Here is a 21316-nt window from a genome sequence, read left to right as displayed (position 1 = left end):
ACAGCAGCCTGGACTATATATATACTGTACTTTATTAACAGTAGCCTGGACTATATATACTGATCTTTATTAACAGTAGCCTGGACTATATATATACCGATCTTTTATTAACAGTAGCCTGACTATATATACTGTACTTTATTACAGTAGCCTGACCATATATACTGATCTTTATTAACAGTAGCCTGACTATATATATACCATTTTATTAACAGTAGCCCGACTATATATATCGATCTTTATTAATTTTGGACTATATATACTCGATCTTATTAACAGGTAGCCTGGACTATATACTGTACCTGCCAATAGTAGCCTGACTATATATACCGATCTTTATTAACAAGTAGCCTGACTATATATACTGTACTTATTAACAGTAGCCTGGACTATATATACTGATCTTTATTAACAGTAGCCTGGACTATATATACTGTACTTTATTAACAGTAGCCTGGACTATATATACTGTAATTTTATTAACAGTAGCCTGGACTATATATACTGATCTTTATTAACAGTAGCCTGGACTATATATACTGATCTCATTAACAGTAGCCTGGACTATATATACTGTACTTTATTAACAGTAGCCTGACTATATATAATTGATTCCTATTACCAACAGTAGCCTGACTATATATACTGTACTTTATTAACAGTAGCCTGGACTATATATACTGATCTTTATTAACAGTAGCTGACTATATATACCTGTACTTTATTAACAGTAGCTCGACTATATATACTGTAATTTCTTTATTAACAGTAGCCTGACTATATATACTGATCTTATTAACAGTAGCCTGACTATATATATACTGTACTTATTAACAGTAGCCTGACTATATATACTGATCTTTATTAACAGTAGCCTGACTATATATACTGATCTTTATTAACAGTAGCCTGGAATTATATATACTGCATTTCATTAACAGTAGCCTGGACTATTATATATACTGATCTTTATTAACAGTAGCCTGGACTATATATATACCGATCTTGCCAACAGTAGCCCGGACTATATATACTGTACTCTTATTAACAGCAGCTCGACTATATATACTATCTTATTAACAGTAGCCTGACCATATATACGATCTTATTAACAGTAGCCTGACCATATATATCGTAATTTCATTAACAGTAGCCTGACCATATATACCGATTCTTATTAACAGTAGCCCGACCATATATATCGTACTTTATTACCAGTAGCCTGGACTATATATACTGATCTATTAACAGTAGCCTGACTATATATACTGATCTTTATTAACAGTAGCCTCAATTATATATACCGATTCTTTATTAACAGTAGCCTGACTATATATACTGCGCTTCTATTAACAGTAGCCCGGACTATATATACTGATCTTTATTAACAGTAGCCTCGACCATATATACCGATCTTCATTAACAGTAGCCTGACTATATACTGTAATTTTATTAACAGTAGCCTGACTATATACTGATCTTTGGTCAACAGTAGCTCTAATTATATATACTGATCTTTATTAACAGTAGCCTGACTATATATACTGATCTTATTAACAGTAGCCTGGACTATATATACTGCAATTTTATTAACAGTAGCCTGGACTATATATATACTGTAATTTCTTATTAACAGTAGCCTGGACTATATATACTGATCTTATTAACAGTAGCCTGACTATATATACTGATCTTTATTAACAGTAGCCTGACTATATATATCAAAATTTTATTACGTAGCTCAATTATATATATCGATCTTATTAACAGTAGCCTGACTATATATATACTGTACTTATTAACAGTAGCCTGGACTATATATACTGTACTTCTTATTAACAGTAGCCTGACTATATATACTGATCTTTATTAACAGTAGCCTGGACTATATATATACTGTAATTTTATTAACAGTAGCCTGGACTATATATACTGATCTTTATTAACAGTAGCCCGGACTATATATACTGATTCTATTACCAGTAGCCTGACTATATATACTTTACTTTATTAATGTAGCCTCGGACCTGCATATACCGATCTTTATTAGCGAGTAGCCTCGACTATATATACTGATTCTATTAACAGCCTGACTATATATACTGATCTTATTAACAGTAGCCTGGACTATATGCATATACTGTACTTTATTAACAGTAGCCTGACTATATATACTGATCTTATTAACAGTAGCCTGGACTATATATACTGTAATTAACAGTAGCCCAACTATATATACTGATCTTATTAACAGTAGCCTGGACTATATATACTGTACTTTATTAACAGTAGCCTGGACTATATATACTGATCTTTATTAACAGTAGCCTGGACTATATATACTGATCTTTATTAACAGTAGCCTGGACTATATATAATACCTTTATTAACAGTAGCCTGGACTATATATACTGATCTTTATTAACAGTAGCCTGGACTATATATACTGTACTTTATTAACAGTAGCCTGGACTATATATACTGATCTTTATTAACAGTGTAGCCTGGACTATATATACTGTACTTTATTAACAGTAGCCTGACTATATATACTGATCTTTATTAACAGTAGCCTGACCTTATATATACTGTACTTTTATTACCAGCCCGGACTATATATACTGTACTTTTGCCAATGGTAGCCTGACTATATACTGATCTTTATTAACAGTAGCCTGGACTATATACACTGAATTTTATTAACAGTAGCCTGACTATATATACTGCATTTTATTAATGCAGCCTGGACTATATATACTGATCTTTATTAACAGTAGCCTGGACTATATATACTGATCTTATTAACAGTAGCCTGACTATATATACTGTACTTTATTAACAGTATTTGGACTATATATACTCGATCTTTATTAACAGTAGCCTGACCATATATACTAAAATTTTTATTAACAGTAGCCTGACTATATATACTGATCTTTATTAACAGTAGCCTGACCATATACTGTACTATTAACAGTAGCCTGACCATATATACTGATCTTTATTAACAGTAGCCTGGACTATATATATTGTACTTTATTAACAGTAGCCTGACTATATATAATGATCTTTTATTAACAGTAGCCTGGACTATATATACTGATCTTTTATTAACAGTATTCGACTATATATACTGTAAATTTTATTAATGCAGTCTGACTATATATATATACTGATCTTATTACCAGTAGCCTGGACTATATATACTGATCTTTATTAACAGTAGCCTTCGACTATATATACTGTACTTTTATTAACAGTAGCCTGACTATATATACTGTAATTTTATTAAATAGCAGCCTGGACTATATATAATGATCTTTATTAACAGTAGCCTGACTATATATACTGATCTTTATTAACAGTAGCCTGACTATATATAATACTGTACTTATTAACAGTAGCCTGACTATATATACGATCTTTACACAGTAGCCTGACTATATATACTGATCTTTATTAACAGTAGCCTGACCTATATATATTGTAATTTATTAACAGTAGCCTGGACTATATATACTGATCTTTACGTAACAGTAGCCCGACTATATATAATGTACTTTTATTAACAGTAGCCTGGACTATATATACTGATCTTCTTATTAACAGTAGCCTGACTATATATACGATCTATATTAACAGTAGCCTGACTATATATATACTCGTACTTATTAACAGTAGCCCGGACTATATATACGATCTTTAGCTAACAGTAGCCTGGACTATATATACCGACTTTACGCTAACAGTAGCCGTAATTATATATACTGTACTTTATTAACAGTAGCCTGACCATATATACTGATCTTTATTAACAGTAGCCTGGACCATATATACGTACTTTATTAACAGTAGCCTGACTATATATACCGATCTTTATTTACAGTATTCGACTATATATACCGTAATTTTTATTAACAGTAGCCTTGACTATATATACTGTGTTTTAGTTAACAGTAGCCTGACTATATATTGATCTTTATTTAACAGTAGCCTGGACCATATACTGATCTTTATTAACAGTAGCCTTGACTATATATACTGTAATTCTTTTATTAACAGTAGCCTGACTATATATACTGATCTTTATTAACAGTAGCCCAATTATATATATACTCGATCTTTATTAACAGTAGCCTGACCATATATAATAAAATTTTAATAACAGTAGCCTGACTATACTGATCTTTGTTAACAGTAGCCTGGACTATATATACCGTACTTTATTAACAGCAGTCGGACTATAGATACCGGATCTTTATTAACAGTAGCCTGACCATATATACTGATCTATTAACAGTAGCCTGGACTATATATACTGATCTATTAACAGTAGCCCGACTATATTTACTGATCTTTATTAACAGTAGCCTGGACTATATATACTGATCTTTATTAACAGTAGCCTGACTATATATACCGATCTTTTATTAACAGTAGCCTGACTATATATACTGATCTTTATAACAGCAGCCTGGACTATATATACTGTACTTTATTAACAGTAGCCCGGACTATATATACTGGATCTTTATTAACAGTAGCCTGGACTATATATGCTGATCTTATTAATTAAGTAGCCTGGACTATTATATATACTGCACTTTATTAACAGTTAGCCTGACTATATATACCGATCTTTATTAACAGTAGCCTGACTATGCTATACATTGATCTTTATTAACAGTAGCCTGGACTATATATACTGTACTTCTATTAACAGTAGCCTCAATTATATATACTGATCTTTATTAACAGTAGCCTGGACTATATATACTGTAATTTTATTAACAGTAGCCTGGACTATATATACGATCTTTACAACAGTAGCCTGGACTATATATACTGCAATTTTATTGGTCAGTAGCCTGGACTATATACTGTACTTTATTAACAGTAGCCTGACTATATATACTGTACTTTATTAACAGTAGCTCGACTATATATACTGATCTTTATTAACAGTAGCCTGGACTATATATAATGATCTTTATTAACAGTAGTCTGACTATATATACTGTACTTTTATTAACAGTAGCCTGACTATATATACTGTAATTTTTATTAACAGTAGCTCTGACTATATATACTGGTAATTTTATTAACAGTAGCCTGACCATATATACTGATCTTTTATTAACAGTAGCCTGACCATATATACTGATCTTTATTAACAGTAGCCTTGGACTATATATACTATCTTTATTAACAGTAGCCTGACTATATATACTGATCTTTATTAACAGTAGCCTGGACTATATATACCAAAAATTTGCCACAGTAGCCCGAACTATATATACTGTACTTTATTAACAGTAGCCTGACTATATACTGTACTTTATTAACAGTAGCCTTGACTATATACTGATTCCTTATTAACAGTAGCCTGACCTATATACTGTACTTTATTAACAGTAGCCTGACTATATATACTGTAATTTTATTAACAGTAGCCTGGACTATATATACCGATCTTTATTATAGCCTGACTATATATACTGCACTTTATTAACAGTAGCCTGACTCATATATATACTGTACTTCTTATTAACAGTAGCCTGGACTATATATACTGTACTTTTATTAACAGTAGCCTGACTATATATAATGATCTTTATTAACAGTAGCCTGGACTATATATAATTATCTTTACACAGTAGCCTGGACTATATATACTGCACTTTATTAACAGTAGCCTGGACTATATATACTCGTACTTATTAACAGTAGCCTGACTATATATACTGTACTTATTAACAGTAGCCTGACTATATATACTGTACTTTATTAACAGTAGCCTGGACTATATATACTGTACTTTATTAACAGTAGCCTGGTTAATGAGATGAAATCGACTTCCAGAATATTTTATGAATTGTATTAATAAAAAATAAAAAAAATCTTTTAAAATAGCAGTGTGAGATATATGGCCGTGTGTCTTATAGGCCAGGAAAGTGGTCGGTCAGCACTCTTTACTGTAGTGAAGAGATGAGTCACCATATTTTAACTGTTCTTCACTATAGAAATTATTTAATATTGAAAACTGTACATTCATTAAACAAGGATTTACAGTACAGGTAGTTCTGCTATAACGCGATAATTGTGTTCTTGTAAAATATCGTGTTATAGAAATTCGCGTAATAGAAATAACAGGGCTTATGGAGAAAAATAGGTTAGGTGCAGATTACTCGAAATCGAAAAATTTAGTAGTTAGCCTAACACAAAGGATAGCACAGTCTAAATAAATGTTACATTCATATCTAATAATGAAATCATACAGTAAATGTAACACTTTACTTGATGGGGGAGAAGGGTGATTTTGAGGTTGATAAAATCGAGTCAAGTGTTATATCCTTTTTTTTACGATCATCACCGGAATTCTATCACCAGAACTTTGTTGATATTCTTCTTTACTATATTCACAGTTAATACCACAAAATTGGAGAAATAGTAAGCAAAAAATCGCTTATAGCAAACAAGCCGCCAAGAGCAAATATCGTTCCTAATTCATAAATCGCGCTAGAGCAAATTCGCGTTATCAAATCACGCGCAGCAGAACTCACTGTACATGCTGTTTATTGGGGAATTTGATTATTTATGTTTTATGATGTCACCAGTTGAACTGTAGTCAACATTTGTCCAAAAGTGTGACAAAGTTAGAGTGTGGTTAACAACCATGCCAAGCCTCTGGCCATTTGACCACCACCCTCAACGCTTGTACACACTCAAGGCAAAAGTTGTGTCGTGAATGTTAGTGAAAACATATGCGCTCTGCCTTGTGGTAGGAGGCTCTCATAATGTTTCACGAGTTATATTTAATCTTTGGTCAAAACCGCGACACATCTTTTGTCTTTGATCGTGTACACCAAGAAAGGCTCATAATTAACTGAATGTCTTTAAGTTAAACTTTGCAAAAAGATTCTATGCAAATTGAAGGTTTATTATATTAAAAAAAATTGCTGTTGATTGCACTTGATTAATTTGCATTGAGTCCCTGGGAGTGTCCATTTTTTATAAACAAATCTGAACTGGCACTACATCAGTACCGAGTGTTGTGTGTCAGTTGTTGTAGGGTCCAGAAGCTGTCCCCTACATGTACAGTAATAAATATGTAGAGGCTGACTTTTGTGAGACTGGTCACATATCAACCTGATGTACACACAACCAGCCGTGTACAGTAAACCCTTAAACTACGCAGCCCTCGCCCCTCCTTGGTGCACTGGGGGTTGCATGGGAACAAGGTAGATTGTGTACGTGCGTGTGACAACTTCTTCCATTACCGGCTGAGAGTTGTCTCTACTGTTGTACGGGACAGTTCAACACACCCGTGCTCTTCATATTTCTTATTTTATAGTTTTATATTATATTTTCTTTATTCTAAGTCACATTAAAGTATTGAAATGATTTATCCACAACTTTTATAGTTTCATTATATTTAACAATGGCAACATGCATTACCATCTCTCCAGGCCACAGCTGACTGGCATATCATCCAGCTGACTCCGGGCACGGCTTCCTTAACACTTACTCCACTCTATATAAACGATGTGGCTTAGAAATAAATAAAATATAAAACTATAAAATAAGACCAATGAGGAACATAGGTGTGTATGTGTGTGTGTAAGTGGTTCTAGCCATGGTCTTGGCTAGAAACTATGTGAACCAACTCACCACGCCCGCCGCCACATATGTTGTTAACTTGTAATGAAACTATAAAGTTGTGAACAAATCTTAGGGATTGTGGCTTAGAAATAAATAAAATATGAAACTATAAAATATGACAAATAAAGAGTATATGTGGGAAGTAAATGTGTTATGGAGTGAGTTATTCTTTGTTTTTTGGTAATTTTAGCTCCTATAAGTTCCTGGAGGTGAACATCACAGTTTGGGTCTTCATTAACCTAAGCCTCACATTATTTAAGGGTTTACTACCAGGCTGATCTCTGCTTCAGTGGTGTAGGCTATGAGTTCAAGTTCAGGTTTAGGTGGACAAAAATGTTTAGAATCAGGAGTATTTGTTCATCAGAGATTCAGGAAAGTTTGACTGCAGTTCATTCAGCTTAGGGTTGACCTTCTGTTCACGTGTCTCTCTGTCTGTGACCGGCTGCTCAAACCGGTAGTGAAGTCTGAGACAAGATCATAATAATTTAATTCAAAACTTCTATGACTGTAAAAATAATATGACATCATTTATCTTTTCAGGAGTTCTTAATGCCTCTCTACTGGATCATGATACTGGCCATCATTCGTATGTCAATTAAGGACGAGCATTACGACCCTATTGGTGTACCACACGTGAGGCACCACTCCTCCGCAGCCTCCCAGCACTCAATGCATCACACCTACATGTTGTGCCAGCTAATAACACTGAGGTATGTTAGCCTTGATGCTTCTGTGTACAGTACACTATAGAACAGTGCAGTACACTACACTACAGTACAGTACACTATAGAACAGTGCAGTACACTACACTACAGTACAGTACACTACAGTGCAGTACACTACACTACAGTACAGTACACTACAGTTGCAGTACACTACAGAACAGTGCAGTACACTACACTACAGTACACTACAGTACACTACAGTACAGTACAGTACACTATAGAACAGTACAGTACACTACACTTCACTACAGTACATGACACTACAGTACAGTACACTACACTACAGTACACTATAGAACAGTGCAGTACACTACACTACACTACAGTACAGTATACTACAGTACATTACACTACAGTACATTACACTACAGTACACACTACAGTACAGTACACTATAGAACAGTGCAGTACACTACACTACAGTACAGTACAGTACAGTACACTATAGAACAGTGCAGTACACTACACTACAGTACACTATAGAACAGTGACAGTACAGTACACTATAGAACAGTGCAGTACAGTACAGTACAGTACAGTTACTACAGTACACTACTCTACAGTACAGTACAGTACAGTACACTGTACAGTACAGTACAGTACAGTGCACTGCACAGTACACTACAGTACAGTACACTATAGAACAGTTCAGTACACTACACCAGTACAGTACAGTACAGTACACACCACCACAATTACACTACAGTACAGTACACTATAGAACAGTTCAGTACTACACTACAGTACAGTACAGTACAGTATACTACACTACAGTACACTGGTACAGTACACTAGAAACAGTACAGTACACTACACTACAGTACAGTACAGTACAGTACTACACTACAGTACACTACAGTACACTACACTACAGTACAGTACAGTACACTATAGAACAGTACAGTACAATTACAGTACACTACAGTACACTACTCTACAGTACACTATAGAACAGTGCAGTACACTACACTACAGTACACTACAGTACAGTACAGTACAGTACAGTACACTACAATACAGTACAGTACACTTCAGTACTGCAGTACAGTACACTATAGAACAGTGCAGTACACTACACTACAGTACAGTACACTACAGTACAGTACACTACTGCACTACACTATAGTACACTACACTATAGTACACTACACTATAGTACACTACACTATAGTACACTACACTATAGTACACTACACTACAGTACACTACACTACACTACAGTACACTACACTACAGTACACTACACTACAGTACACTACACTACAGTACAGTACAGAACAGTACAGTACAGAACAGTACAGTACAGTACAGTACACTACAGTACAGTACAGAACAGAACAGTACAGAACAGAACAGTACACTACAGTACAGTACACTACAGTACAGTACACTACAGAACAGTACAGTACACTACAGTACATTGCAGTACAATACAGTGCAGAACAGTACAGTACATTACAGCACAGTACATTACAGCACAGTACATTACAGTACAGTACAGTACACTACTGTGCAGTACAGTACACTACAGTACAGTACAGAACAGTACAGTACAGAACAGTACAGTACAGTACACTGCAGTACAGTACAGAGCAGAACAGTACACTACAGTACACTACAGTACAGTACACTACAGTACAGTACACTACAGAACAGTACAGTACACTACAGTACATTGCAGTACAATACAGTGCAGAACAGTACAGTACATTACAGCACAGTACATTACAGTACAGTACAGTACACTACTGTGCAGTACAGTATACTACAGTACACTACAGTACAGTACATTACAGTACAGTATGCTACAATACAGTACACTACACTACAGTACTCTACAGTACACTATAGAACAGTACAGTACACTACAGTACAGTACAATACACTATAGTACAGTACATTACATTGCAGCACAGAACAGTACAGCACAGCAGTACAGTACAGTATAGCACAGCGCAGTACAGTACAGCACAGCACAGTACAGTACAGTACACTACAGAACAGTGCATTAAAGAACAGTACAGTGCAGTACAGCACACTACAGTACAGTACATTACATTGCAGCACAGAACAGTACAGCACAGCAGTACAGTACAGTATAGCACAGCGCAGTATAGCACAGCACAGCACAGTACAGTACAGTACACTACAGAACAGTGCATTAAAGAACAGTACAGTGCAGTACAGTACACTACAGTACAGTACATTACAGTGCAGCACAGTACAGTACAGCACAGTACATCACAGCACAGTACTGTACAGTACAGTACTGTGCTGTACTGTATATAGTACAATAGGACAATATAGTATAGTACAATACAGTATAGTACAGCATACTACAGTACAGCACAGTGCAGTACAGAACAGTACAGTACAGTTCAGTATAATACCCAAGACCAATCCCAGTGCCTCCAGGAATACAAGGTGACCACTACACATGACCCATGCGGCGGTCGACAAAGTTATGAAGAAAGCTCAGGATTTTGAGACGTAGGTTAGGATAAATGATGAGCAGGACAGGAGGATGTGTACCAGATCCAGGATCCAGGCAAAGGCAGAGTGTAGAGGGGCTGAAAAAGAGTTCCAGAGGCAGATTGCTAGTGAGGTCAAGTCAAACCCAGTGGCTTTTTACCGCTATGCAAAGTCGAAATTAAAAATGCAAGTAGGCATATTGGACCTGAGGCTTGAAGTTGGCAGTTATGCAGATTCTGACCAGGATACGGCAGAGGCATTGAACAGCTTCTTTTCATCAGTGTTCACCATAGAGGATGTGAAAAATCTTCCTGCTTTTGAGAAAAGACGTTATGACATATTGTGTTTTCGTTTGAAGTTATAAGGTTTTAACTGTCAAAGCGAAAGATTCACAAGCGTCCCGGGCCAGATATGATGCACCCCAGAGTCTCAAGAGAACTGTGTAACAAATTTGTAGAGCCCCTGAAGATCCTGTTTTGTAAATGCCTGGATGAACAAAAGGTCCCCAGTGATTGGAAAATGGCTTATGTGAGTCCTATCTTCAAGAAGGCCGATCGTCACTCCACGAACAACTGTAGACCGGTGAGCCTGACCAGCATAATATGTAAAGCACTTGAGAGTTTTATTAGAGATACCACGATGGAACTTCTACTATGAAACAACTATACTTTACTATACTAAGTGGTGATAAATACACTACTAAAGTATTTATTAAGTGGTGATAAATACACTACTACAGGTTGTACCTCTATAGTCCGGCATTCTGTGGTCCGGAAACTCCCGTGGTCCGGAACGATTTTAGTTTGTCCAATAGATAGATAGGCAACTTTTTTTTTTCTTTTTCTTTTTTTACTTATCTGAATTATTATTATTATTACAGGAGTATTAAATTTTTGCCCCTCAGGCTCCAATGTGGGTCAGTGACCTATGCCCGGGTGGGCTAATCCTCGTAAAAAAAACAACAACAAAGCCGCGGGAAATTAAGGTTTGTTTACATCCGGCAGTTCGGCTGCTCTCTCTCTCTCTCTCTCTCTCTCTCTCTGCTTGTCTATACAGAGTACAACATTTAACCCTTCAATATATATGAGCAGTAAATAAGTGTTGCTTTCATATTCTTATGTAGAGTAATGACGATATATTTTCACATGTGCGCACTTACATACGAGCAGTCTCACTTTTTTTTTACCATTAATGGTTAGCTACTTATATTGTTCCATTTATTAACATTAAATAACATTACAGGTACTTCAAGCAACCATATTCATTTTTTACATTAATTTTACTACAGCTAAAATCAGGGTCTTATTTTCTTCAGTTTTATATGTAGAACCAATCAGTCACTGGTTTCGTAAGCTTTAACATAAACAATGCCGGCAGCCGTCTCGTCTCCTCTAATATTCCACGTATTATTAATAAATTGTATTGTTAATTTTGCACACACGTACATTAATTCAATAAAAACAAATTCAGAAACATTAATTAAAATATATATGAACAGTAAATAAGTGTTGCTTTCATATTCTTATGTAAAGTAATGACGATATGTTTTCACGTGTGCGCATGCGCACTTACATATGCGATCTCTCTTTTTCTTTACCATTATCGTTAGCTAATTCTATTGTTCCATTTATTAACATTAAATAACATTACTTAAAACAACCATATTAATTTTACTACAGCTACAGTCAAGGTCTTATTTTCTTCAGTTTTATATGTAGAACCAGTCAGTCACTGGTTTTGTAATCAACGAATACAATGCTGTGTCATTTCCTCGTGTGTTTTAATTTTCTACGTATTATTAATGAATTGTATTGCTCATTTTGCACACATAAACATTAATTCAATAAAAAAGACATTCAGTAATAAACAATAATGAATCTTTTGTACAAAAGAGAAATGACGCTGTTTACACGATTATGCACGTCGTCTGCACGTTGGCGGGCCGTTCAAACCCATCGAAATTCAAGTTTCCGCCGTCAAAATTTTTATTTATTTATTTTTTTGTGTGTTCCAATAAAATACGTTAAGAATTAAAAACTCGCGAAATTTGAGAAGCCACTATACGACATTTAACCCTTCAATATGTCTTCAAAGAGACCATGACGCAGAGAAAGTGGTGCTAGTGCTTCCAAGCATAAGCACAAGTCACTATCTATCCAGGAAAAGGGTGAATTTCCATGGTCCGGCACCGGTCAGGTCCCGAGGTTGCCGGACTAGAGAGGTACAACCTGTACAGTATTTATTAAGTGGTGATAAATACACTACTATAGTATTTATTAAGTGGTGATAAATACATTACTATAGTATTTATTAAGTGGTGATAAATACATTACTATAGTATTTATTAAGTGGTGATAAATACACAACTATAGTATTTATTAAGTGGTGATAAATACACTAGTATAGTATTTATTAAGTGGTGATAAATACACTAGTATAGTATTTATTAAGTGGTGATAAATATATACCCAAGACCAAACCCAGTGCCTCTAGGAATACGAGGGGATCCCTACACATGAACCATGTGGCGGTCGACAAAGTTATGAAGGAAACCCAGAAATCCAAGACGTGGGTTGGGTCAAATGATGAGCAAGACAGGAGGATGTATGCAAGAGCCAGAAACCAAGCAAAGATAGTCTAGAAGGGCTGAAATGGAGTTCCAGAGGCTGGTTGCAAGCGAGGTCAAGTCAAACCCAAAGGCGTTTTACCGCTATGCAAAGTCGAAATTAAAAACGCGAGTAGCTGTATCAGACCTGAGGCCTGAAGATGGTAATTACGCAGATTCTGACCAGGATAAAGCTGAGGACATTGAACAGCTTCTTTTCCTCGTGTTCACAAGAGAGGATGCAACTAACATTCCTGCGTTTGAGGACAGACGGTTCGACACAGCACTGACCCACATTGTGTTCACAGAAGAGGGTATAAGAAATAAACTGTCAAAGCTAAAGGTCCATAAGAGTCCTGATCCTGACATGGTGCATCCTAGAGTGCTAAGAGAGTTGAGCAACGAGCTTGCCGAGCCCCTGAAGATCCTGTTCTGTAAATGCCTGGATGAACAAAAGGTCCCCAGTGATTGGAAGATGGCTTATGTGAGTCCTATCTTCAAGAAGGGCGATCGTTACTCCACGAACAACTGTAGACGGTGAGCCTGACCAGCATAATATGTAAAGTACTTGAGAGTTTTATTAGAGATGCCGTGATGGAACTTCTACTATGAAACAACCTTGTAAAGGATTGCCAACACGGTTTTATGCTGGGGGCTTCTGCTTAACACAATTGCTCAAGGTATTGGATATTTGGACCCATATTCTGGAATGGGGTGGTAATATCGACAATATTTACCTTTATTTTGCCAAGGCTTTTCACAGTGTACCCCACAAAAGGCTGAAAATCAAACTGGGAGGGTACGGGATTGTAGTTGGAGCGTCTTTCTCCGAGGGTGAGGCAACCCTCCAGTCCTTCACCTTGGTCAACCCGCCAGGTTGACTCTCCCGTATTCTTTAAGTCTTAACATTAATTGCTAACACACATATTAAGGTCCATAGACTATATTTTTACACAAGTGTTTACATAACATAAATTCTTACACTATATAAGTTGGTTTGAACATTCCTAAATTAGATGAAAGTAGTACATCAGGTCAAGGTATTTGTTAAAGGTTGTTAGATCTTCACACGAATTATGATTAATTCTGCATTTATCCCTCAACTATGAATGATTGTACCAAAGGCAAAATAAAATAAGATAAGTATAAAAACAAAAATGTATTAACAATATTAAAGTAAGAATGGTGGCAGCATATTAAGGAGACCATACAGAATATGAATCACGGCTGGTAGAGGTGGGGCCTGGTTAGGTTACACTGGAGGCTGCCCTCATCATCGAGGGTGTGAGCACTATGTTGAAAAGTTGCTGTAGTGGGCCAGTGGCACACACAAATACTAGCGAGGTAACACGCTACACCAGCTAGCTAGGGCAGGCCACACAGGTCACCACACTGCAGCAACTCCACCACTCCACACATATAAAGCTGAAGGATTGAACATGTCCTTAGTTTCATACTAACTAAACTATTAACTTGTAACATCAGTTAAGTATACCTCTTCTTTACTAAACACACTCCAGAACAGTATATACATATATATTATTATTACACTTACTCACAGAGTGGACAGGTAACAGCGGCGAGGCAGGTCTCAGCTAAGTGACTCGGCCTGTCTTGCCGGCCTCTCACAACAGCTCGTGTAAAATGAATCCCTAGTTTCGAACTCGAGTAAGAAGTGAAACAAGACAAGGTAATTCATTCACACATGACAGTACAGCACATTACAGCACAATACAATACAGCACAGTGCAGTACAGTGCAGCACAGTGCAGCCTCAACACAAATTCACTTCCCACATGTACCGATGTTCTTAATTTGTCGTATTTTATAGTTTTATGTTTTATTTTCTTCATTTATAAGACACATTAGAGTATTAGAATATTTCATTACAAGTAAGAATAAACGTCACAGCTGGGCGGGTGAGTCAGCGTGGTAGTTATAGCCTTGGTTATACCTGCCTCCACACACGTTGGGCAGGTGAGTCAGCGTGGTAGTTATAGCCTTGGTTATACCTGCCTCCACACACGTTGGGCAGGTGAGTCAGCGTGGTAGTTATAGCCTTGGTTATACCTGCCTCCACACACGTTGGGCAGGTGAGTCAGCGTGGTAGTTATAGCCTTGGTTATACCTGCCTCCACACACGTTGGGCAGGTGAGTCAGCGTGGTAGTTATAGCCTTGGTTATACCTGCCTCCACACACGTTCACACACATGATCTTCTTTTGACTTATTTTATTGTTTTATATTGTATTTTATTTATTTTTAATCTCATCATTTATATAGAGTGGAGTAAGTGTTAAAGAAGTGTGTCTTTGTGAGGTCAGCCTGTAGCACTGTAGGATTTATTGGGGGACCCTAAGAGTGTGGATAACCTAACCGGAAGATATCTTTATCCGTCACCTCTCATAGGTGCCGGATAACTGGGGTTCTACCGTATAAAGATAACTAATTTATGTTATTTTATCTATGTTCTACAGGTGGAGACACTTGTAGAGAAGATTCAAGAACTTGGAACTGGTATGGGAGTAGTAATATCTGTTGTGTATCATAACAGCGAGGAGGACTTGTTGAAGGCGTTCAGGCAAGTATCATCAGGTGGATGTTGGCAGTGTTCCTCTACTCTTTTTCTCATAACTTTTGTGTTTCTTGAGAGGTGATGTTCTTCCTGCTATAATACCTCTCTCAACCAAGTGTCGCCCAACGAAATTTACTTTACCGAACAGGAAAAAATATTCATATAATGAATACAGTAAGATCTCATATTTCGCGCGATTTCATTTCCCGAGCACTACCTAACGTAACCAAGTCTTAAATTTGGCGTAAAATATCATGAATTTCGTGAGATCCAGCAAGCTGAATGCTGGCCACCGTCTTGAATGACATCACAGCCCTCATACCAGTTACAGTCATTTCTGCTACAACACGTGTTTTGTCAATGCGAATTGGTTGCAACACGATTGATGAATAGGGGAATGCTGTTTGTAAAACGCGAACTTTTGCTTACGAATGGTGGCTATAACGCGATTCCATCCTCAACGTTTTGAGCGCAACGCGGGGTTATGCAATGTTTACAGTTCACTTTCGACATCACATGTTCAATTGATTCGTGTCTTTTGTTTGTGAAGGGCTTTTTGTGAGGTCCTCTGTAAATTTCGTTTTTTTTTTCTTCAAATTGAGCTGTTACCCATAAATACTGTATGAAAAGAATAAGTAAAAAGAATGTTTCGCAGTGAGGACTAATAACAGTTTACACCAGCGCTCTCTGTTTACATCACTTGATCAGTTGAATTGCGCGGTTTCTGTCAACTACTCCGTGATTTTCGCTATTGTCTCCAATTTTGTTGTGTTAGTGATGAATACGGAAAGACAAGGAGGCGTCTTTAAGAGCTTGGGGGATTTCCTCCTTTTCCCATATACTCTCCAGGAGAGAGTGGAGACGGCTGGTAAGCAGAGGTCCTCCTGCTTTATACACCTCGGCTGGGATTCCATTAGGCCCTGAGGCTTTATTTTTCATTTGTTTGATGGCAGTAGCTACCTCATCCAGGGACAGTACAGTACAGTACAGTATAGTAGAGTACAGTACAGGACAGTACAGGATACAGAGGTCCCTCCATTAACGAGTACAATAGGTTCCGCAGGGTCAGTCGTTAACTGAAAATTTTCTTAACTGAATCTGTTATTTCAATGGGATATTGGGTAATTGGTTCCAACTCACAGAAAAAGTACATACAAAGTACTGTATACTGGTAATAGAATTAACAAAACATTAAATATAATCTAAATACAGTACTGTACTGTACAGTATACTGCACAATAATAAATAAAAAACAATAAAATACTGTATTTTAACTTACTTTGAGGTGTGTATGTAGAAGGTTCCTGGTTGATGATAATGATGAGAATTGGAAGTGGAGGTGGAGGAGAAGGGAGAAGAGAAGGAAGTGGGGGTGGAGGTGGAGGAGGAGGAAGTGAGGGTGGAGGAGGAGAAGAGAAGCATTTTAATGCTTTTTGGAAGATGAGTCACCTTCCCTAATAGTGTCAGGAACCTCTGGAGGGACAAATTATCTAACATGTCCTCCTCGAGAGGAACACTGATACTTTCACCAATATAATTTTAAGTTCACTACTTGTAATTATACAGTAAAAGCCCAAAAATCCGGATGCCAGGAATCCGGACCACCCGAGAATCCGGACTTTTTGAAAACTCAAACTTTTTAAATTTAGCGGGCTTTTGTGGGTTACGTGAATGAATGGAGTTGCTTTAAAAAATTAATTTACATAATTCTAATAATATAAGTAATTGTAAATTACAGGTAGCTAATTTTGTTAGTTTGTAATTAGCTTGAACTGAAATGTAAAATTTGAGGCACTATAAATCTTTTGTGTGTATGTGTGCATGAGTGAATGCCACAGCTGCACAGCGACAACAAACGACCACACGATCGCCACTTTAAAACAAGCAATCAAACTGTGACAACGTATGTAATTTTGAGTCCTACTCTTTCCATGTACAGAGTACAGGCCCATAATAATGGCCCCTAAAGTAGATAAACTTTAATGTGTGAAGAGAAAGAAGAACACATTGAAATTGAGTGACAAACTTGAAATAATTAAGAAACTAGAATGTAATGTGAGCAATACTGTTCTAATGGAAACATACAACATTGGAAAGTCTACAATTTATGATATAAAAGAGGCAAAGAATAAAATTCTAGAATTCACAGCTTCTTCTGAGCCTTACATTAAAATTGCTGAAAGAAAAAGTTTACATTGGCCCAAATTAGAAAATCTTGATAAAGTGTTGCACGAATGGTTTTTGTTAAAATGATCAGAAGGTATGGCAATTTCTGGGCCGATGCTTATTGCCAAAGCAAAGTCTTTTAAGTAGCAAATGAACATTGAATCAGAGCGAGCATTTAGTGATGGATGGCTTAGGAATTTCAAGACTCGTCATGGTATTAGACAGTTTGTTTACATTTTTGTCTAGTGTTGACTTTGTTTCTTTAAAACTGCTCGTTTTGATAAATGAAGCATGCTTTATTTGCTAATGAATAAACTATCAAAATGTACCTGTTCATCTCATCTTTATTCCTCCTTAAATTTTAATTTTAAAAGTACTGCCTGAGAATCCGGAAAATCCGAAAATCCGGACCTACCCAATCCCCAAGCAGTCCGGATTTTTGGACTTCTACTGTAGATTATTTTATTTAAATCAACACTGCACTGAATATTATCAATAGGTTAACTAAATTTCAGAATGACTAATAATTTTAATGTAAAAATGCAAAAATATTCAAGACACCAACTTTCTCGATGTTTCCTCCACTGGCCACAAAAGTAAACATTGAACCAATTATTGGTGGACGAGTCGATCAGCTGATGCGCGCACCAAAACGTGTTTCACGTAAGGCTGCCGTTAATAGAAGTTGTATTCGTTAATAGAACTGAAAGTCCTTACGGGAGTTAACTCGTTAACAGAAATCTCGTTAATTGAACCGCTCGTCACTGGAGGGACCACTGTATTGTGTACTGTCACTGAAAGTAAAGTAAGATGTCGTTGCTGCGGGTGTTAGAGAATAACACTACGTTACTTTTGAGGAGAAAATTAATATAATCTTCTTCAAGATACTGTGAGAGCTGCTCTTCCTCCTGCCAGTCATTGTCTCTCTCATCTCTAACTCCTCACATACCGTGAGAGCTGCTCTTCCTCCTGCCAGTCATTGTCTCTCTCATCTCTAACTCCTCACATACCGTGAGAGCTGCTCTTCCTCCTGCCAGTCATTGTCTCTCTCATCTCTAACTCCTCACATACCGTGAGAGCTGCTCTTCCTCCTGCCAGTCATTGTCTCTCTCATCTCTAACTCCTCACATACCGTGAGAGCTGCTCTTCCTCCTGCCAGTCATTGTCTCTCTCATCTCTAACTCCTCACATACCGTGAGAGCTGCTCTTCCTCCTGCCAGTCATTGTCCCTCTCATCTCTAACTCCTCACATACCGTGAGAGCTGCTCTTCCTCCTGCCAGTCATTGTCTCTCTCATCTCTAACTCCTCACATACCGTGAGAGCTGCTCTTCCTCCTGAGAGGATTCCTTCAGGAGCCAGGTGTTGTTGGCAGGTCATCAGATATAATTAGGTTGAGGGAGTCACACTGCTTCTCTGCCTTAGTTACCATAAGTTTGATGTTATTAGTTGCCTTTATGTTCCTGGGGGTTATTTTGGTGGAAATTTTCTGCACTGATTTTCTAAAAAAAAAAAACACCATTGAACATAACATTTTGAATCTACTTTTTGAGCATTTTTTTTTCTTCTGAAATGGATGTAAACAACGGCAAATTTTGAGGTTTATTGGACTTCACAGAAAGGAATAAAAAAAAAAAAAGATAAATATGTTGATAAGTTTCATTTTTTAGGGAAGCAATACACATTCTAATGTATTTAAAGTTTAATATCAAATGGAGACACTAATGATCAGCCAGTTAAAGCTTCCCGGCCTCACCAGCTGGCAGGACTGGCGTGGTTGACCGCATGCTTCACTCTTATTTACACAGGTCACGCATGATTCACGACCTTACTGCTCCACCAGTCACCCACCATTACTCTCAACAACTACTTCCTGAACTGTAGTTGTTGACGCTCAAGGTCAGATGTTCCTTGTTAACCCCTTGACTCCTGTAGGGTTAAACAGTTACCATCAAAGAGTTAAGTCATCATCATTAAAAGGGTTAAAACATCCTCAAAAGGATTAAACCATTATATTCAAGAGAGTTAAACCATCAAACCTCGAAGGGTTAAATCATTGTCTTCAAAGGGTTAGACCAGCTTTCTCAAAAAGGGTTAAACCATCACCCTCAAAAGGTTAAATCATTGCCCTCAAAAAGGTTTAAATCAGCATCATCAAAGGGTTAAATCACCATCAAAGGGTTAAACCATTGCCATTGAAGGGTTAAGTTATCATCATCCTAAGGGTTAAAATATCCTTAAAGTGGGTTAAACCATTGTGCTCAAAGGGGTTAAACCATTGTGCTCAAAGGGGTTAAACCATTGTGCTCAAAGGGGTTAAACCATTGTGCTCAAAGGAGTTAAACCATTGTGCTCAAAGGGGTTAAACCATTGTGTTGAAGTGAGAAAACGTAGTGTGTTAAGTAATAATAGTTGATATTTAGTCAGTTTGATCAAGGACGAGGCGACAAAGCCACACGAGATTAGTTTCCAGTAGAGTCCTTAAGCCAGCAGCATCTGGTGGTCGTAAGTCACTAACCAGATCCAACGTTACTTAACTTTACTGATCGCACAAGAAGCAGTGTTCCAATGTGGTAATACTGAAATACAGTATAGTCTGGTTTTATGCGGTCAATTAAACCCGTGGAGATCCTCGTATAAAGCGAAACGCTGAAAAAAATAACAGAACGTATGGGATTAATTGAAATAGAGACTGGGCCGACCGCCAGACTACCCTTGTTTGGCTATCTCTGACACAATACTGTACATTGTAGTAAAAATAACATCTTAATTTTATGATGGTATGCACAAACAATTAATATATAAGAGAAATATCAATAATATTAGGTTTTTTAAACACTTATGTTAGTAGAAGAGATGGCTGGGCCGAGGGCAGATTATTGGCTCTCACCTGTATCTCTATCCACCACCTCGTCAAACCCCTCGAAGTCCACATCCTCACTATCACTGACTTGGGCTGGCTGTGGTGGGTGGCGGGTGAAGAACTCGGTGATGTTTTGTTGACGGCTAGCATTGATGTGGTCGTGATACATCTGAACATAAGGCTCCTGGCATTTCAACAGATGGTTATTCGACACTTCATAGCGATGATTGACTGGGTCTTTGGCAAGGATG

At 37.0% G+C, this 21316-nt stretch overlaps 1 protein-coding gene across 4 annotated transcripts in view; it reads left to right on the top strand.

The window, feature by feature from the left end:
• The window catches only part of LOC121875024 (cholesterol transporter ABCA5-like), a gene marked incomplete at its 3' end in the record, with an annotated part of 115291 nt that overhangs the window by 15444 nt on the left and 78531 nt on the right, over positions 1-21316 (top strand). For all 4 annotated transcript variants that reach the window (XM_042379376.1, XM_042379377.1, XM_042379379.1 and 1 more), the window contains 2 exon segments: positions 8203-8372; positions 15941-16044. In XM_042379376.1, coding sequence (XP_042235310.1) covers positions 15983-16044 — 62 coding nt within the window.

Source organism: Homarus americanus, unplaced genomic scaffold (assembly GCF_018991925.1).
Source record: "Homarus americanus isolate GMGI-L3 unplaced genomic scaffold, GMGI_Hamer_2.0 scaffold7732, whole genome shotgun sequence".
NCBI lineage: Eukaryota > Metazoa > Arthropoda > Malacostraca > Decapoda > Nephropidae > Homarus > Homarus americanus.
Note: the sequence above shows the minus strand (reverse complement) of the source record. Positions and strands in the feature narration are given on the sequence as shown.